A 22,777-nucleotide genomic window follows, 5' to 3' on the forward strand; every position below is an offset into this window, starting at 1 on the left:
AAATAATTTTAACTTTATGCTTTCTCTAGAGGCATATATGCATATGATGCCATTCATGAAATAATCATTTATCTGTTATGTTTTTGGCATTGCTGATATTTTCCCCAGGATGTGAAAGGAATGATATTTAAGGGTTAAAGCTATGGTCGCCGTTAGTTTTTAGTTTACAGTTGACTTGCGTCCATTATTTTCTGCCCATTTATCAGACGTTGTTTCTTTTTTCCGCTCTTTCTCTCTCTCTCTTTCTCTTTTTAATTACAATTTTCATTTTTATGATCAATGCAGGTTGAGACAATTTTAGATAAGGAAAATTTTACACTGCAGGAGCTGCTTGATGAGGATGAAATCATTCAGGAATACAAAGCTCTTAATGCGTGACTTATAAACTTGTATAGCTTCTAGCCTCCCATTTTGCTTTCTTTCTTCTTTCATCTCATAGCATGTTAAATTGCTTTGTACCATGCTGTTTCAATAAGACAATATATATGCTCTGGCGTGCTCATGTATTATTTTTTTACTTCAATCACCATGCAGGGTTTTGTTCTAAGCGAGAAAGAAGCATAATGTACACTATGGTTAATTTTGTAGAAAGCTGATGAAGCTAAACTGGAAAAGAATCTGTTAAAGATTGGTAGAGAACTTATATATACTCCTTGAAGTGGATGTTTCTTGGATTCGATCATTGATACCCCTTGAAGGAGTATATATATACCACTTTTAAGTAGCCCAATAGAGGTTTTTGCTTCAAAAAATGTACGAAGGCATCGTTTTAGGTGATATTTGTAGCCTTGTAGGTTTTGGTTTATATTAGTATTGATATTGTTTGACTATAATTTCTATTACATTTTTGTTTTAAAAAAATTATTTATATTTTGTCTATTATAGGGTACAAGTATAGGGGCATAAAATTATTATATCGCCCAGGGCATTAAAACTCATTGGACCGGCCCTGCTGTCAAGGTTGGTATTTTTCAAATATTCTGAATCTGAGTGGGGCAGTTTTGCTGGTCTATGTATTGAATCTAATAGTAAAGTAGTTGTGGATTGGCTATCTCTCTCGACTATTCCTCCCCAGAATCTGTAAAGTTTGGTTTCAAATATGGTCGGTCTCACTAGGGATAGAAGCGTGTTGGTCAAATGGATCCGGAAGTGCTGCAATACGGTTGCTGATGGTCTAGCGAAGGCTGGTATAGGATGATTTTGAGTTATTTGTAATTGTTGGATTCTGGTTGGTTAGGTTTGTATGCAACTTCTGTTCTGCGTTTGGTTTTTTATGCTTTGGTTGTATTGAAACTTTATTACATTATATATGAATATATTATGGCACTCTTTTCCCTTTATTTAGGTCTAGTGAGAGGTTTTAACCAGGACTTATTTCCTTTTCAAAATAATAATAATAATAATAATAATAATAATAATAATAATAATAATAATAATAATAAATAATAATAATAATAATAATAATAATCAACATCAACAATCAATGACTAAATTGAGCAATCTTAGACATATATTACTATTAGTATCGATACAACTCATACGATATCTAGAGGTATGTATTTTCAATTATCAAATATTATCTGTGTAACACCGTAATCTGGTCCATTTCGAATCCAAAGGGTTTGACTGTCACACAGAACCACCAAAGTGGCTAACTATATTTTTAAAAATATTTTTCTCAAAAGTCCACAAAGCATAATGACATAACCATTATCCAAAATAAATAACATAGTTTAAGTTTACAAAATATAGACCTTCAAATAGTACAAATCAAATACTCAAAATTGAGTTACGACTGACTATAAGTAAGGTCTATAATATACATGTCCTCTAAGTAAACCAAAGACGTACTCTGATGGATCAACAACTGAAAACATGAGTCGACGATGGTTCTCCTCGAGCTGCTATAGATACATGCAAACGAAGACACATTTTGAATGTTGAGCTACGAGCTTAGTACCACACAAATAACTCTACTATACTACATGCATTCATAACTAAGCATGCCTACATTTTTAGTCAGAGAAGCAATACTATCACTGCCATGCATACCCATAATTACAATAATACTACAACAACAACAATGACAAGGATGAGGTTTGGGCTACATGCGCATCAAACGCTCATCCATAATACATAAGTAGGCATCATGATGTAGTCTAGGGTCATATATGCATCACAAGACTCACACCTCTCTAGCTCACTAAAATATTTGGATAAGATTCAGATCACATATGCATCAGAAACGTACATCCAATGGCCCCATATGATCAATACCTTGGGTGTGACCTGCATTAGGAACATAAAATCCGTTAGTCTACTTCTCTAGACTTAATGAATAAGTGTAGGTCACACCAGCATTAGAGCAACATCCTACTAGTAACTTTCAATGCCTCGACACGTCTATTAGGATATTCGTATAACTCATTATACACACATCCATCAAACACAATAGACGGTCATCATACACAAGTAACTTCAGTGTCCTCATTGTTTCTTGAGTGTCAAACAAAAATATAAGTCCAATAGAATTTTATTACATAAGGTTCTTATGATTACCATGCATAACACTTTATCATCATAATGGTATGAGTCTCATGCTTCCCCCAATTTGTAACTAAGGGCATGACCGTGAACATATATAAATATTGAGTCTTTAACCTTAACATCATACAAGTAATGCATCATCACAATGTTATTGTCGAGTCTTCATTATCAAGCTCTCGTTATAGAACTAACTGTATAATCATGCATTATTAACCATCCCATTATTAGTCATTCAAATTATTATTCGAGTATCATTATTCTTCTAACTATTAATCAATTAAAACATTTTTAAACTCCTCACTTAAGTCTTGTGTTATTACACAATGATATTACTAATCTAACATCCACCTAAGAGCTACACGTTCGATTACTATTTTTATAACCATTCACATTTCTACTCATCACCTATTATCAGGTTCTCATCCTTAAGCTACCACTTTCAAGCTAAATGTTTGGTCTCAATCTCTATTAAACTCCTCGCTCTTGAGTATATTCAACATCTCAAAGTCCATTAATCAATCCTCACTGACGGTATACATAAGTATCAGTATTAACCCATAAAGTATCGATATTTCTCCTTTAGTATCGGTCCCTAAAATAACTCTGAAGTCCACTCAACTACATTAGGTATTGACAACAAGCCTTCGGTATTGATATTCAATCTTCGATATGGATACCAGTTCATCTAGTATGGATACCAATTCATTCATTATCGATACCAACCTATGAGTATCAATACTGACTTCAATGTTTGGAAAATTACCCCGGTATTGACACCACTACCCTCAGTATCTATACCAAGGGTCCGATATCGATATTAGTTCATCCTGTATTGATGCCAAGAGTATGATATCGTACTAGTTCATCCGATAGCAATATCAATGCATAGAAAACTCAGAATTTACCCAAAATATAAACAATATCGATACCAATTTATATGATATCTATATTATTTTGTAAGAATACAACAAGAGTTCAAGTTAGCGTAGTGATTAAGTCTAATATAACAAGATTTCAAGTTAGCGCATCGATTAAGTATAATATAACAAGTATTCAAGCTAATGTAGTGATTAAGTTTCAACTATACTTTTATAGCACGAATCAAGTGGCATTAGTGGTAAAGGAATTGTTGTAATTCCTTGTGGTCCTGAGTTCGAGCACCATGAATGCCAGGAGTGTGAGCGTTCAATATCAAATAGTTCAGAGTTATCTTTGATCAAATACTATCTTGTACTTACTCCAAATTAATCATAAAAAAATAAAATCGTTCTGGTGTGACAGCCACAACATCGTCCTATTAGCCTATGTCATTGTCTCATTACTAAATTAACTCACGGGGTGATATAATTGAATGTAAAATTAGAGTTCAGTAATATAATTGACAAAATTAAAAGTTCAGTGATATAAACGAGTTAACATGAAAAGTTCAATGGTATCTGAAGTAATTTTCTCATAATTTAATGAGATTTAACCTTTTGATTTTATATTAAAGGCCATACCATTAAGCGAAAAGCAGTCTTTTGGGTTAATTTTCAAATATGTTTTAATATTTGTTTTACCTTAAATTATTATTTAAACATAAAATAATTTCAAAAAATACCTTTTTTCAACATTGTTCAATAGGCAATTTTATTTATCAGAGACAACATTACAAACAATTCTTGCAAAGCAGCCTAATGAACATGCAAGAATCGACTCATCGGCACACATAAGATCACTAAAAGAGAGAAATTAAAAAGGAAGTTTAGGGGGTAGAGATTTCCCGTCGATGAGGCGAGAAATCTTTACAAACCAGTAAAACGAGATGCTAGATGCAATGGTGGAGGAAGATTAGAGCAGACCCTGAAGAAAAATGACTCGATATCAGTTTACAGTTACAAACACCATGAATGCTTTAAAAACTTTGCAAACCATTGAAAGCAATGACTTCGGGATAAGAGGAATCAGAATTATTAAACACAGATTGATGAATTGAAGGATAAGCAAAGTATCTACAGAGTTATTCTTGCAGATTTTGTCCCTCACCGTGATTAAGGCATTTAGCATCATCTAGACCAACCAATCACTCCCCAAGCTTGTTGCCAAAACACAATCAGGTTATATATAAAGGACATTCTTTTTTAACTCCCTCTCTCTCTAGCTAATATTCACTTTATCCTTTCTATACTAATTCGGGTATGTATGTACTCATGGAAAAGCAACCTGACCAGAGTCTTTTGCTATCTTGCCGGGCTCTGCCTCCTACACCAGGTCAAAGCTTTGGTTTCATTCCTAAATGCTATACAACCTTATTTATTGATTTTTGGAAGAAAAAAAAAAGCATATGATTGTCACCTAAAAAGGAGCTCCTAGCCTTGCCATCACAATTTCCCAACCCAAACTGGTAAAAATTAACACTATTTGTCATTGAACACAAAAAGCGGAAGGAAAAGTGCAAGTTTTGAGGAAACCACAATTCACATGGACAAGGTTACAAGCTCGGTAGCTTCTTTTGTGGTCTGAAATAAATATCATAAAGCACATACAGACATGCTAACTTGCAATGTATGATTCTTTTCTTAATGAATCCAAATAGTTTCTGCTAAAACAATGGCCATACCTGGTAGTAGGAACCTGACCAAGAAAAAATGAAGCCTTAACTTATCTCAACTTCCATCTGCTTTATATTTGAAATCCTGTGAAGATAAAAGGAAGCCATAAGTTTCAGAAACTTAACAATGACAAATTATGCTATTTCTTTAGGTTGATTTATTGATTTCTTTTCAGAGTTAAGCTTAAAACAATTAAGTTTCATCAAATTAGTAAGTTAATTAAGAAATTTACCTGTATCTTAAGTCAAGGATACTTTCAAGAAGTTCTGTTGTTTGCTGCACCTTCACATTTTTTCGTTTCTCATCATCCAATAACAATGTTGAAACATTTAATATTGTGGTAAGTTCTTGTTCAATTTTCTTCAGCTGTTGATCCAAATGTTCCAAGAAGTCCTCGTAAGTTGATATTGCTGCCAAGATACCATTTCTATTGTCTTCATTAAAAGTGAACGCTTGATATTCCTCTAGCTCCTCATTGGCAGGTTGCTCCGCCAGATCATTAGTACAGAGCAGCAAATTTTGATCTACGTTAGATGTTAAGGCATCAATATCAGAGTCCTTATTCTTATTTTTATCTTTTGCAGCTTGCTTCTTGGGATATACTATCCGAACTTGAGTGGAATCATCTTCATTTGAATCTGCCGCAATATTCCCAATTAGTTGAGTTTCTTTCACGTTTATCACCTGAAACCAAGATGACTTATTAAATATAAGCTCAAACAATTGATCATTTCAGTAAGATCCAAAAAAGAAAAGTCAAAAGTTAAAGTGAAATAGTGTCAAAAGAAAAGGGATAGACAGGAAGCATTTCTTGTGAGTTTAAATCAGAAAACCATAGCCTTAAGTATCTTCAGTGTTGTCAAGGTGTACGGCTGCACCTTGAGCCTCAGACCCTTTCAGGCCAGGCAGTGCACCTAGGCATGCTATTTGGTAAGGCGATAGACATGAACAAAGCCTGCCTGATTGAGTTTCTATTTAATTTCGTTTCTTTTTCACTTTTTTTAATTGATAGACCTTTATTAATAAAGAAAGTATAATTTCAAACTCTATACTTCATAATATTTGAGCATTCAATAAAAAACATTGACAATAAGGAAATCATGCATATTGACCAGTAAAAAATTGCACGTTTTGTAGATAAATCAGACTCCACTTTAGAGTTTATTATATACCTTAATCATATATATAAGGACAAAAGTTAATCACTTATTTCTGAAACTTCTTTTTTTTTCTTGCACAGTATAGGTCAAAATCAAACTGATGACAATAAGCATTTCATTTATGTAGACCGAAAGAACTAAAAAGGTAGTTAACATTTCAGACAGTCATATAAACAAGAAATCAGATGAGAAGGAATCTATAAAAAGATATCTAAAGTTTATTGTCTGGCCTGCTTAATCCACTTGAGTAAGTAATACACATCCTATACACACCAATGCCAACAATTTATGTTCATTATCTCCTTATCTGCTTAGTCCATTAGAGCATAGCTTTCCAATTCCCGCTTAAATTTTGCATAAACATTAGCATAAGCAACATAAGATATCATGGCTTATCTTCTTTATATCCTTATCTGCTTCATATGTTAAATTTCAACATTGAAAAAGTAAAGAATCCATATAAAAAACCAACGATTAAGATTAAACAGATATAAAATATATGCAAGTCATGCAACAATTGAAATCACATAGAACTAGCTATCTAGAAAGTCGGACCAGCAGCGAAGCAATAGATTAGGAACCATAATTTGAAATCGACAAGCATATTCGATATTGAGTTTCCAGGTGCAAGTACCACTGTATGGGTTTAGTCTAACTTCACATTGTCTTGCTTGTTTTGGTTGATTGATTTCTACCATGGATGCACAATTTGACATTATTGACAATTATTTGATTGATTGTAGTTTCTAATTGAGATTACAATCTTGTTTTACCTCATTAAGCTTCGTGGAAAGCTTATCCAATAACTCAATCCGACTCTTCGACTTCTCCAAAGCTTGCATAATCTTCTTCTTCTGAAAGAGAAGGTCCCTCGCCTCATTTTCCTTCCCCCTCTGAATACCAACAGCGGCTTGTCGACGTAGCTTATCGGCCGCCTCTGATAGCCGCAAAAACCTCAATCTGGCATTGCTAGCTGAATCAAAAAAGACCCATTAGTTTCAATTTTCTTTGCATTCGTAAAGTACCAACAAAATTAAACTAAAAGCCAGCAACATTTACTTGGTTCGCCAATAATTATCCGAAAGCCACTAATCAAAAGTTATCATCATGCTTTAAACTGAAATGGGTTTAGAGTATTGAATCTAAAAACGAAACAGAGAGGACAAACAGAGAGAGATGGGTGGGGGTACCTTTAGCGCGGGTGGTCTCAGCTTCAGCATGAAGTTGGTCAAGCTGGTAACGAAGATGCTCTGTGTTGATTTTGGAATTAGAAGATAAGCACTTGGGCCTTAGAAGAGGCCTGTAACCTGCCACAGCCATTGCTGCACAATTCATTATCACCTTGGATTCTTTTAGTTTTCAGTTCTCAGTTCCCTCCCTACTCTTAACCTTTGAAACCATGTGTAAAAAGCCTAAATTCCATCGCATTCATCGTCCTTGACCTTTATCTATTTTTTTAAAATTAGTTACGAGTATCCATCTATTGATCCTCACAACTCAATTTACTCCCTAACCTTTTATTTAGTTCCACGTAATCCTTGAATTGGTTCATTTAGATCCTTATATGGCTTTTTGATTCTACTTTAATCCACACTAAAATTGTCTGCGTGGACTTCTTTCTAGGTTAAAGGATATAAAAAGTTCTTAAAAAAAATTAATTGAGTCGTGAAAAAATATATTCAATTGAATCCTTATAAATTAGAATATATTCAATTAAGCTCTCTCGTTAATAAAAATTAATTATATTTTCTACAACCTTTTAAACCCGACTTAGATATTACAGTCGCATCTCCCCAATTATATATTTGATCTAAGAAAATCTCCTTAAATTTAAACATATATATATATATATATATATATGGCATAATGCCAAAATTAGGCCATCAATGATTATTAAAATGATCATTTTGTCTCTTATTCTATTTTTTTTGAAGCATTTTGATCTCAACGTTTTATTTTAAAGTAAAAAGGCTCTTAACATTTGACAGACTAATCACTTTGTCTCTTATTCTTTTTTTGGGCACTTTAACCCTCAACGCTTAATTTTAGGTTAAAAAAGACTCCTATTTTGAAGCATTAATCATGTGTTAACTAATAGGTTTCATCTATAGAAAGAGTTTTTTACCCCCAAAATAAAACGATATATGTCAAAATACTCTTAAAAAAGAATAGTGACCAAAATGACCATTTTAACTAACATTAGAGACTATTTTTAGTAATATATATATATATATATATATATATATATATATATATATAAGTAGGGAAAATATATAAACATCTCATATACAAAATATCAATAATACACACACACGTAATCAATAACAAAGATTTCATCATATAAAACAAAAGGGCAAATAGAAATTTTACAGTGTAGTACAAAAACGAAAAGCGATTGATTCCTTAAATACTGAGCTTAAAATATCTACAGTACCTAAAAAGGTAAAATTAGGGGTTAAGTTAAAAAACTCAATGTACCCCCTTAAAGTGCGGAGAAACTTATAAAGGTTAAAAGTATCATGAAAAATTATTTAAAATATAAGTTGTAAAAACATGACAACTACCATAATTTAATCACTAGAAATGTATAGGTTCCTCGTAACCTTATACCAACATGTGCGTCCTATAAGGAATTATCTTCTACATATAGAAGAACCCAAGTAAGGAATTACTCTACGCACAAAACAGGGAAATTTATGTTAAGAAATTACCAATCTAATATAGGCTTAACTCGAAATAACTTCCTTTTATAACAATCAATCCCAAAACAGTAATAATAAGTATGAACGTTTTCATGAATAATAGTTGTCCTACTTATTTAAAATACAAATTTATTTTGATAAAAATCAAATCTAACTTTATTTTGACAATCTACATAAATATACGAGTAATCCTCTTAGTAAGGAAATCGTGTAGATTTCTTAATACTTGATCAAACGAAACATAAGTATCTTCATAAAATATAATTCTAAATTAGTTTTATACATAAAATATATTAAACAAACTAAATTACTAAAGTTATAAATACATGCTCGAGTTAATAAGTTTAATTCGGGGGTTTTTAGGTCAAAATTTGTCAAACATATTGCAAAAATGGAATCAACACGTTAAAAAATGTCGGTGTCAATGTCAACTGAAAAAGTCACACTAGTTAAACTCAAAACCAACAATCAACGTGTTGAAGTCACTGGTACATCTTAGGGTGCAACAGAAAATTTAATCCGGTGATCTCCTTTAAAATTCATGTATGATTAACAAATACAAAACTAAGTCAATGCGCCAAGATTGTTTGCCTTCAATTTCCTAGAGACTAAGTTGTATGTTAATTTTTAGACCTCTAGAGTGGTAACAGAATTACTAAGGGTAGAATGCATGCAGTTAGGCTCCAAGAGGGTTCCTAAGTGACTGTTGATGTCAAGGTTGATTTGGGATAAAGTTAAAGTACAATTTAGGTCTAAATAGATCATTCATTCTGATACATGCATCGCAAGGCTCACATCAATGGAAGAATTAATAAATCTTCCAAATGATCCACTCGTCCAAACCTTGGAAAAGAAGATCATAACAGCAGCAGACTTGTGACATCTTATTTGGTCAACATTTCTCTTGATATACAAGCGTCTGTCTCTTAGCTTTCCAACGGTTCTCGAATCGCATCAATCCGATATCGGTAACTCAAGATACATTCATTTTAGTGAAGACAACACATGCAGAAATTCATATACGAGATTAATATGTGATTTTGTAAATATTACGAATTTTCAATATTTATATTAATTATTTGTAATATAATTTAATATAAGATTATGCATTATCTTTTAGTATTAGATTTATTATTTTATTAGGAATTAAGGTTGAGTTAAAACATTAATTTTAGTTATTATTATTATATTAGGAATTAGAGTTAAGACATGTTTAGTTTATTATTATTTTATTCATTAGTTATTTAGGACCTTTAGAACTCATCCGTTATATAAAGGAGGCTTCATTCAACTTTTTAAAAGAGATTTCTTTGATTAATAATACAATGAGAGTTCGTTTTTGCAAGTGCTGATTGCCTTGTGCCTTCGAAGCTTCTTCTCCTGGAGTTCTTTCAAGTTCTTGTGAGGGAGATTAATCTTCACACTCCAATTTGCCTTTTCATTGCGACTAGGACGATTGGTTAGAGCCATATTATCGAGTTTTCTTTTTCATTGCGACTAGGAGGGTTCGATAGGACACTTAGAGCCATATTATCAAGTTTGCCTTTTCATTGCGACTAGGAAGGTTCGATATGACACTTATCCATCTATTTTCCACAAATCCCTCTTCACCATCATCATCTTTACCGTTCACATTCATAAGGGAGTCACCTTCTATTATTCATCCCCCTTTATTCTTCATCGGGTCTATAGTTTTCTAGGTTTGATTCTTCAACAAGAACAACGTTCTTTAACCCGTCACAGCTTCCCTATCACATTCACTTTGGTATCTATATTGTTCTTGCAATATCAATACTATATGAACATATTAAAAAATATGAATTTCCCTATAGAGGAGTATGGATACCATGTTCTTGAAGTATCAATATGTTCTTCCAGTATTGATATCCACTCTTGTGGTATTAATACCAAGATATTTATTTTAACTTCAGAGCTATATTTGATATTGGTACTCAAGTTATGTATCGATACCATAAGGGATGATATTAGTTCCCATGCGGGGATATCGATATCAGCTGTGATTAATCGAACATTGAGATTTAATTCGATATTGATACTTAAAGTGAGTAACGATATTCTAGTGGAGAGTACCGATACTCAAAAGGTAAGTATCGATGCCACGAATATTTAATTGTACTTTAAACCTCATATCAATGCTAATACACATGGTGAATATTGATACATATAAACTCAATATTGATAATTATATTTGAGTATCTGATATCATCAATAATGTATTCGGTAAGTTACCCATGTTTTCAAATGTCTTCCTATAATTGTATTGCATGAAAATTATTTGTCTTTTTTAAAAGTCAATATAATTTTGCTTTATTATGTCTATTAAAGAGGTAGTATTCTAAGTAGCTAAATTGTGATTTTTTTTAGTTGTGTATAAAAGATAAATATCTCCCTCTAATAAAAATGGCTCTTCTTTTCTTTTTGGTGCAAATTGAAGTTGTTGCTTTCAAATAAGATCCACAATGTCTCTTTAAAAAATTGTATTCATATGTGTAATTAAAATTATAGCAAAATCTGTATTCGTAATTTTCTGAAAAATAAACATCTTGTATTATCTAATGATCTCTATTTTTTTGACATTGTTGTGGTGTTCTATCATTCCTCACATATAACCGATTGTTAACTCTATTTTATCCAATTTAAAATGTAGACTCAAATTGAAGGTATTCAATCGTACCTTAGTCCAAAACTATTGATGACGATTTCCATTTTCAAAACACGTACACCCACCAAAACTATTTTCAAACCACTTAAAACCATTTTTGACATTCAAGAGGGATTGATTTGTTCAATTTCAAAATTAATAGTGATGTAAAGGTAAGGATGTTCAAACAATTGGTTCGATTAATAATCAAACTGAACCACTCAAAACTGAATTAATCAAACTCTTAAAAATTTTAACAATTAATGGCGCCAAATTAAAAAAAAATCATTAATTGAACCAAACTAAGTTCGGTGTTTTTGGTTGATATTTAAAAAAATAGTAATAATATTTTTTGTTGATATTTTTAGTTCAATGATAAAGGAATTGTTGTTATTTTTTGAGGTCTCGGGTTCGAACACCATGAATGTCAGGACTGTAAATATTTAATGTCAAATAGTTTAGAATTATCTTGAACAAATACTATATTGTACTTAACCAATGTTTATATTAAAAAACAGTAGTGATAAATTGAAAATGATTTTTTTAAAAATATATTTATCATTTTTTAAACAATTTAACTACTTTTTTTTATAAATAAATATAAATTTGGTCGGGAGAAACTAAAGCATGTGAATACATTGGCGGATAGAGGTGATTATTGAACAAATCGATTATGAGTTGGATAATATTTGACTTGTGCTCATTATAAGATTTTGTTGTTTAACTTGAATCGTTGCTCGTTAAGTTCGTTAAAATTTTATTCGACTCGTGCTCGCTAAAATATTTATTGTTCGACTTGACTCGTTTCTTGTTAAGCTCACTATAAGTTTTACTTTTTTTTTCAACTATGAGTAAAATACATTAATATTATATAGAGTTTAATATAAATATAAATTAATAAATTTAACCAAAAATTATCAAAAGAGTGTATTAAGCAATTTGAAAATCTAAACTCTAAATTAGCAATCCACAAAGACAACAAATTAGTAAATTAATAGTAATTATTATTCAGAATTTTCTTTTTGAATGAAATAATTTTTTAAGATAACTATTTAAAAAATATAAAAGGAACTAATGAACTATTCACAAACTTATCAGGTCGAGTTAGACATTGTTTGACTCAACTCTTTAAATTTTTTTATTCGAACTTGAGTTCGAGTCGAGTCAACCCGAGTGGAACATTGACCGAGTTTTGACCATTAAGCACCCCTAGTTTAAGATCTAGAAATATTTTTAATATGGACACATATGTATTACTAATAATAAAAGTTTTTATGATAAATATACAAATAAAATTTTAGGATAGACGTAATCAATAAAATAAATAAGTAAAAAAATTCAGATTTTAATATAAACGCGTGAGAGTATAAGAAACACATATATCCGACTGTGCATAGGATAAGTTTCATGTTGGGAAAAAATGAAAAAGTTAATTTATTATTATTTGTGGAGATTTATTAAAAAAATTAGAAATTCTAAAAGGTAATAACAAAATTTAAGAAAGAAAAATGGATGTTATCTTTGACTAAGCACCAAAAGTGTGCATAAAATTCGGAAGTTAACGGTGGCCACCAAATGATAAGAAGCTTACGTCACTGCCCTCACAAAAACAAAGTTTTTTTTAATAATGTGAATGATTAAATGTAATTCAAATTTTTCTTAATTAATTTTGTTTGAATTTATGATTTTAAGGAGAATACTATTTTTTATCATTGTATAAAATCGTCTCGAACATTTTTAGAATCTTGAGCGAAACTCAAAAATAGGTTCTTATAGAAAGAAATTATATTCTTTTCTTTGGACAAATAATTTAATGTTATATTAATAAATCATAGAAAAATGATTAAATTTTTTCAAAAACTATTTTCATTATTTTGTATAAAAAACACCTTAAATACAACTAAGAATAAATAAGAAATTGAATTTGATTATGATACGAATCTTTATTTTGAACAATAAATGAAAAAAATAAAGAATATTTCATTATTTTACCATTATATTGAGATTAGAGAAGACTAAGAGATAAAGAATATTTTACAAACTGAAGAATGCAATTTGAAAAAAGAAAAAAATATGATTAGATTTAATTCAAAATTAAATGAATTAATGAGAGAGACATAGAAAGGGATTAGAAATTGAAAATATTAAAGACCCTAATTATAAAGATAAAAAGTAAGCTTGAAAAAAAGTAATGGCTTCAAGTATAAAGTTAAAAAGTTGTTATTAAAAAAACCAGTGGACTCAATTATAAAGGTAGAAAAGTGTGATTGAAAAAAAAATTAAGACCCTCAATTGTAAAAGTAAAAAGTGAAATTGAAAAAAAATTAGAGGCATCATTTATAAAGGAAAAAATGGGATTGAAAAAAGGTAGAGTTTCAATTATAAAAATAAGGCTTAATATAATAATAAGCGCCTAAACTATGCCTAAAAACGTTTTAGTGCCTAAAGAATTTTTCGCTAAAAACATGTGCTTAATGTTTTCTTTGTTACCATTTTAGGTGTCCGGGCGTTAACCGTCGTTAAAAATCTACGTGTGACAAGTGTAACGTTCTAGTAATTTTGAGAATTTTTATTTAAAATAAAAAATATAATTAAAAAAACTAATTTTTCAAATCTTAAAAAAATAACCCAAAACTTTTAAAACCTTGATTTTAATCCCTTTGCCACCGTTGGCCACCACCAAAGTCGTCAATCGGCCGAACACCGCCTTTTTTACCCAAAAAAAGTAGGATTGAAAAAAATTAGAGGTCCTATAAAAAATGAGGGCCCTGAGCAATCGCTCTGGGTGCTCCTCCAATTAGTCGACTCTGCCACTGTAGCCCATCATGTTTGAACCTAGGACCTCTTAGATGAAAACATTAATTTTTATTATTGAAGTCGCTTGATATGTTTAAGAAAAAAAACTTTAAAAGCTATCCATCAAAATGAGCATTAAAACTCTTAGTTCTAGTTTGTTTAAGACCCAACTTTATTTTTTAATAATCTAGTGTGATTATAAGGTTGTATTTGTTTATATTTTTTGGGTAAAGTACACAAATTGTCCCATGATTATAAGATACTACTTTATTGAGTCCCTCAAAAATTAAAGTTATAAAATGCTCCCCGACTATTTGGAGTTGCTTTGTTGAGTCATTCAACTATTAAAAGTTACAAAATGGTCACTCGACTATTAAAAAATTAACGGTCGTCTGAGCTAGGCATTAACACGTTGACTGAGATATGATAGTCGTTTGAGATTACGATACTATATTTTAGCATATCTCAATCAGCATGTTAACATCAAACTAAGAATACCTTCAATATTTTAACGGAAAAGGATGAGTTTGTAACATAATAAAGTCGAGTGATCATTTTATAACTTTTAATAGTCGAGGGACTCAATAAACCAACTCCCTATAATCGGAGGATCATTTTATAACTTTTAATAGTTAGAGGACTGAAAAAAGTAATATCCTAGTCGGTAGACCATTTATGTACTTTACCCATTTTTAGTCATTAATAATACAAATCCTACAAAATCTTTAAGAAAAATAAAACCATCTGTAACAACTAAATACGCTAGTTGAATATTCAAGACCAAACTTTAATTTTGAATAAGTTAGAGAATCTCAAAAGTTAATTTGTGAGTCGATAGTTTCTTTTTGGAATCATGATTGGGTCTGGAATCTGGATACAATTTTCTGTCAATAATTTTTGAAAGGTATTATTCAGGTAAAATTATTAACTTTCTGAAATCGGTTTTTAATTTCTTTTTAATGTTTGATTGAGGTTAAATAAATTTGATCAACGTAAGGTTTGTTTTTTTTCTTAAAATCACTTACGTCTTTTAATTTTGTAAGTTATTTTTTAATTTTTTTACTTCATAACATAAATATTTAAAATAATATTATTTACATATTCAAAATTAATATGATATGTTTGTATTATTTAAAAAATTAATTATTAAATATATATATATATTTAATAATAGAATAGAATATTTTTATTTTAATAGTATAAATTTTAATATTATAATAATAAATTCATTTATATTACAATGATATATAATATTATTGTATTCATATAATTAATTCTACTTATTAATTTTATAAAAATAATAATTACTATAACTAAAGACGAACTTAAAATATATAATGATGTGCTTAATGAAACACCTTTAAATGTGCAGGTTGCCCTTCAGCATCAAAACTAGTGAGCGGCAACTGAAGCATAATATAAAGCTTTACTTGAAAATGGCACATGGGACCTTGTTTCGCTAACGCCTGATAGAAAGGTCATTGGGTGCAAATGGCTTTTTTCGAGTCAAGTACAACTAAGATGAGCCGATTAATCATTACAAAGCTCATCTTGTGGCCAAAGGATACTCCCAAGTACCAGGATGTGACTTTGTTGACACTTTCAGTCCTGTTATGAGATTTTTTTTTACCTTGAATGTATTGTTGCTTGTAGGAGCCAGGTGTATCAAGTTGATGTGAACAACATGTTCGTTGAGGGCGATCTTTTGGAGGTAGTTTATATGAAGTAATCAGATGAATTTTAGAAAGTTGGTCGTAACGGAGGATCCCTGGAGTACAAACTTAATAAGGCTCTATATGGATTACAACAGACACCTAGAAACCGGTTCGCTAAATTGCATGCTTTTCTTTGTTCTTTGGGTTTTTGTTCATTGCGAACTGATAGTTCTTTATTTACTCATGTTTCTACTGATGGTGTCACTTACGTTGTTTGCCTATGTAGATGATATATTTGTTATTGGTTCTTCTAAGAAGAATGTTACACATGTTATACAAAAGCTCAATGGCATGTCCTCTTTGAAAGACCTTGTTCTTATGCATTACTTCCTTGGAATTGAGGCAATTCATACTTATTCTGGATTAATCTTGAGTCATAAGAAATGTGGAAAAGTTATTGGTTAAATTTGATATGCAATTTGTGCGTCTAGTATGTACTCCTATTCCTGTTTCTCCCAAGATAAGTAAGGTAAATAGTGGGAACCTATAGATGCTCAACACTATCGTAGTGTCGTGGGTGCTTTTTGTATGTCTGCCACACTAGATCATATATCTCTTCTGCAGTTCACAAGGTGACTCAATTTATACAGAACTCGTGTGAAACACACTGATCAGATGTTAAATGTGTAGATTATAGATGTCGTGTATATTTTTAGTTAATCAGTAATTTTAAATCTTAGTCATATCTACCTAAAGGATAAGAGATAAGATGTTATCTTATCTCTAAATTAGTTTTTAAAAGAATTTTACTTTGTTTAGGTGTCTTAGGTTAGTAGTTTCGGGCTAAACTGAGAGTGGTTAGAGTAACCCATTTTCTTTGTAAGTAAGCTTGGTCCAATTGGGAGTTGGTTCGGCTTGGTTTAGGCCCAATTAGAATTAAAAAGGGGATTTTTGACTAAGGACCAAAATGTGAGTGACCAAGGAAGTAATTATACCCTTTTTAGTTTCAAAGGCTGAAATCCATTCAAATTTGGTGAGATCACATTTGACTTCTTATTTTTCAACCCTCATTTGTCTCTTCTTCTTCCTCACTTCTATGCATCTTATTCTTCTCCAAACTCAAGAAAGGTGATAACTTTGCGATCTTGCAAGTGTATCACAAGATTTCTAAGGTAAGGTTCGTTATCTCTTCACCTCATCATTTCACCTTGGTTACCGAATATGAGTTTTGTGGGGTTTAAGGAACTCAAGTGTTTAATCCATTTTCAGGGGGTTCTAGCCTTAGGAAATCGTTCTTAATTTCTTCCTAACCTTTTACGTAAGTTAGTAACACCTTTTTTTGATCTTTTTTAGTTAAAGAGGTGGGAGAAAACTCAACGGCTTAAGGCAAGGAAAAACTAGTCCTTGTGTGAGCTTTGAGTCGGTTCCAGTAGCTTAGAAATCAAGGTAACTTACTTCTAACTCAACTCTACCATATGTAAATCACTAGGTGTGATTGTTAGCTTGGATGAGTCATGAAGCATGTTCATGGTAGATTTTAGTACTTGGTATTTTAGCATGTTTATAAACCTATTATGATCCTTAATATCATATATAAAACTCTAATGATGTTTGGAGACCTCATCATGACTCTTGGGAGAGTTAGAGAGGCATTTTCGTGCTAAAACAAGGCATTTCTGGGTACAAGTATCGGTAATATAATAATAATATTGATAATGTTCTTCAACTAATCGGAATAAGAGTGTTCTTGAGAAGGGCGTATCGATAATCACCCATTGAGTATTGATACTATTGGTTGGGTATCGATACTCGCAGGGTAGTATCGATACCGAGTCCACTTAGCAAATTCTAGTAGGCAATTTTAGTATCGATACTCATGGGAATATCAATATTGGGGGTAGAGTATCGATAATCCCAATAGGGGTATCGATACCAAGGCTTTTTTTCAAACATTTAATAAAAAATTAGTATCGGTACTTAGAGGTTAGTAACAATACTCAATAGTCAATATCGATACTAAAGGGTTAGTATCGATACCCACATACAATTTTGCATAAAAAACACAAAGGTTCAAGGAATACAGTCAAGGGACCCATTAATACCATGAAATTAATCTACAAGTGAGAACAATAATAAATTCAAAACAAATGGAAATGATAACAACTAGCCTTGTTTGATGCTTGGGAAACAAACAAGTCACTTAAGTTACTTTAGCAGATAACGATAGTCTTGTTAGATATATCCCAGTCAGTGCTAAGGCACTTTGGTTGCCAACTAGCCGTAGATGCCCTAAGACTCGACGGAGTAATTTGGTTGGGTGTACGTTTCTGATGCAGTTCCAGATCTCACCCTAGGTACCCAAGGGTATTTTAGGTAGGATAGAGGGGGTGTTCCTCGAGATGCATAATCCTCAGCCACACCATGATGACTACCTCAGTAGAGTTATGTCAACATTTCTATGTCTTCATACCTATGCTACTAGCATACTCATTTAGTCAATGCATGTAGTACAATACAATTATCAGTGAGGTTATGAGCTCATAAGCTCAGCGTTTGGAATTTATTTTCGTGCTTAGGTTCTTAGGTGACCAGTCGAAGAGCATTATCGTCATCATATATTCTAGATTAGTTTAGGGTTTAGAGTATATCTTGATTTATATTAGAGGGCATGTAATATTGTAGACCCCCTTTTGAATTCAATTATAACTCTATTTTGGTTTAAACTCAGTGTATTTATCTGAATGAATTGGGAGCTCCCCTGTATTTTGTAAACTTGATGATTTATGTTTTATCTTGTTTTATAAATTCGATGGATAAATTATCAAATGTTATTTTATAACATGATTTAAAGAAAAAATTTTGAGTTAGCCTCTTCGGTGGTCTCGTGTAACACTTTAATCCTTCGCTTTTCGGGTCGAACTGGATTAGGGTGTTACAATAGGATTGTGGCTCTAGAGTTATATAAATTAGGAAGAATTCTTCTTTTGTATTCAAATGAAATAAACATCAGAGAAAATTCTTTTTCTCTATAACTCACATGGTATTAAATTAGGTTTACATTCCTAAACTTAGCCGATGGCCACTTACTCTTCCTCGAAAATTAATTCTAGTGGTGGAAGTAATCCCAATGTTGTTGGCCTTTTAAAATCTTCCACTTTCATCATAGTCCATAAATTGATTCGTTGTAACTACCTTCTGTAACACCCCCAACCCGTATCCTATCCAGATACGAATCGAAGTGTCACATTGACTTTTCAAAACACTTACTTTTACAAAAAGAATGAAAAGTTCCCACTTTTATTAAATAAATCTGCATAATTTATTCAAATTCAATCAAAGAGTTTACAAAACTCATTAGAGCTTATATAATTCAAATATTTTAACTACATGTCAACTACATTCTATATAACCAAATACATCTATTCAAATATGTTTCTGATATGATATGTGGAAAGGAGGAGTTGACCTGGATCGCGTATCTTCACTCCCTTTTCTCATATCGGAACCTACGTGTGAAACATACACACGCTAAGTCTATGACTTAGTGAGGCATAGTAAAACATATAATATGAACTTTAACTCCTAACAATGCATGCATAATCTATATTATCATGTCATACAAAAATCATATATTCTATCATGCAATAATTATTAACCTACACATATATCATCATCCACATTCTTATCATTATCATATATTATTATCATTCATCATTTTTAACATATGATCTGGTACCTATTATTTCGGTATATCATATAACACATATAGCATCGTATAATTCTTGTAATATGTTTCATAGCACAAAGCATATAAATTAATGTGTTTACTGTTACCTTTTTATTAGCCCATGTACACATGTGAGAACTTAAGGTATGTGAGTACTTTGAGGTTGTGCACATATGCTCATATTTCAGGCTTTGGAATGGAATGTTCCTTCTATTACCAGTCTATAAACTTCAGGAGGAAATTCTGGGCACTGTCATTATGCTTCATATATTCATGTATTCATATCATTTCTCTTATAATCAAATATATCTTTTTCTTCTATCACATATCACATATACATATAATCATCAATCTCATATCATATAACATGCTTGTATATTCTCATAGCTCATCGCTATATATTGCATATCACATGTACTGTATTCACATAATTCAATATCATTGAATTTATTTCACTTCCTTATGTTATACCATAAACATGTCATCTCATAAGTCCTATTAATACCATATAACTTACGTAGGTATTCATGTATACTCTTTCATATAATTCACATAGTAATGCCATGTACTCATTTCATATAATAATTTAACCTAACTATATCTTAGGTTATTTCCCTGTCTAATTTATATAACACCTAAGTTTTCCTTATAGAGTTATACTACATATTCATATAATCTTATATTATCCTATAAGTAAATACTACTTATCTTGGCTCACTTTTCCATTTACTCATATAATCATTTATACTATTTCACATATTTTATTATACTATCCTAAATTTATACATATCATGTAACCTATACCATAAAATATAATTTATATTACTTATAGAACATTATTTATATACTAAGTTAATCTACTTAAGTTCAGTTCCACATGACTCTTATAATCTTTTCATCGAGCTTTATAATTTTTTATTTTATAACTCCTATATCATAGTTTCCTTTAATTATATAAATCTTCCCTATATTGCTTATCTTATAAATTAGTATCATCATTTATGTTCATGTCCCCTAATTTATATATATATTATTCTCATAGAATCTCATAATTCATTATCATATGGTTTATATTTTATTCTCTTATGTCTTCTCATAGTCGTATATTTACATAAATTATATAACACATACAATAACATAGCAACACATGTAATCATGCATATATACAAACCATGTCATTTGCATATCTATTTTCAGGACTTCATGCACTATAATTATAGGAAATAGACTTTTTGCAAGTCCAATTTCCATATAATCCTATATCAAAATAAGATGTACTCACATGGCCTCACTAGTCAATATTGATTTCTTATCTCTTTCTCGATGACTACTACTTGGTCGACTCATATGGACTTTGCTCTTCACTCGATATCTTTAGCCAAGCACTCACGGTGGAAGAGGAAGAAGAAGAAGAATTTCCAAACTTTTCTTTCTTTTTCCCCCAAACTCCACATGGTTAAATCCCTTATAAAGGGAAAACAAAAAATCTTTCATGTGAAAATACCAATTTAGCCCTTACCCCATCAAATATTTACTAAACAATCCTTCACAAAATATTCCCAATTAAGTCCATAAACTTTTCAATTTTTTGAAATTAGACCTCAAAGTTTCAAAAATTCCATTTTGGTCACTAACTCGACTTTTGGGATATTACACCTTCAATGGTCACAACCAGTCAAAATGTACATAATGGGTATAGGAAAACTTGGTTGCATAATAGATGGGGTTGCTAAACCTTTAGAAACTGATCTATGGTATGAATATTGCTTTAAGAAAATAACATGGTAATGTTCTGGATAGTCAATACCATGTCTCTTACGATTGGGAAGAATTTTTTACTCTATGAAACAACACATAAAGTCTAATATGATGTCAAGAAAACTTAATATTTCTGAATTGTTTGAGATCAATAGTAAAGCTTCTTATCTCAAGCAAGAAGAACTAAGTGTTACTCACTACTACAACACATTGAACATGTATTTGTAGCAAATAGATTTATATGAAACTAATGCTTGGAACTGTGTAACTGATGCAAACCTTTACAAGAAGTTTCTTACATAAAAGGTTAGATGTTGTTCATGGTCAGATTCCCAACACTAAGTTGCTTGCTTTTATTGGTGAGTTGTTTTCTGAGGTTTGTAGAGAAGAAGTTGAAGGGAACTAATGTTGATTGAACCCTCGCCACTTGATGGATTTTCCCTTTTCAATCATGCTTCTACAATTAGCAAAACCAAACCTGGTAAGCTATGGTGTGACAACTATCAAATAGTTGGTCATCTGAAGGAGAATTATTGGAAACTCCATGAAAATCTTGTTCATTGAAAACATCAATGAATGCGACCACAAAAAGGATATTTTGACCAATATCACAACATCACAAACTTCAACAAATTTCAATAAGTAGTAGCTTGAAGAATTACAAAAACTAATTCAAAAAACATTATCTCTTGTTGATCAGGCTCATGTGTCCTCGACTTAGTCTGGTAGTTTTTTTCTTTCTATGCAACACTACTCAATTTTCTTGGTTAGTTGATTTGGGTGCCATTGATCATATGACAAGGAACAAAAATTTATTCATTTATCTCACACAATCATCAGTCCAACGATATATGAAAATTGTTGATGGCTCTTTAATAGCAGTGGAGGGAATTGAATAGTTTCTATTAATAATGATCTTGTTCCTCAGTTTATTTTATATGTCCCTCAACTTCACTGATATCTTGTCAGTTAGAAGGTTATGTATTGATTTACAATGCTATACTAAATTTAGTTCTCATGCTTGTGTTTTTCAGGAAATGGACTCAGAGAAGATGATTGGTAGTGTTGAACTGTGTGGTGACCTATATATTTTTAAAGGTCACTCTCTTCTTAAAAGACAAGTTCGATCAAGTTGCACCTTCACTTATGTTTGTTTCTATTCCCATTTATCAATTTTGA

The 22,777-nt window shown here is 31.2% G+C and overlaps 1 protein-coding gene across 1 annotated transcript; it reads right to left on the reverse strand.

The window, feature by feature from the left end:
• Positions 1 to 4,327: 4,327 nt before the first annotated feature.
• On the reverse strand, positions 4,328 to 22,522 carry LOC120162873. Its single transcript, XM_039172942.1, has 6 exons — positions 22,513 to 22,522; positions 7,489 to 7,635; positions 7,072 to 7,271; positions 5,371 to 5,822; positions 5,147 to 5,222; positions 4,328 to 4,389 (listed from the first exon to the last, which is right to left on the reverse strand). The coding sequence occupies exons 2-5, from the start codon at positions 7,631 to 7,633 to the stop codon at positions 5,183 to 5,185; spliced, it is 837 nt and encodes a 278-aa protein (XP_039028873.1). The 5' UTR covers positions 7,634 to 7,635; positions 22,513 to 22,522; the 3' UTR covers positions 4,328 to 4,389; positions 5,147 to 5,182.
• Positions 22,523 to 22,777: the final 255 nt, after the last annotated feature.

Source organism: Hibiscus syriacus, unplaced genomic scaffold, assembly GCF_006381635.1.
Source record: "Hibiscus syriacus cultivar Baekdansim isolate YM2019G1 unplaced genomic scaffold, ASM638163v2 tig00111409_pilon, whole genome shotgun sequence".
Lineage (NCBI taxonomy): Eukaryota > Viridiplantae > Streptophyta > Magnoliopsida > Malvales > Malvaceae > Hibiscus > Hibiscus syriacus.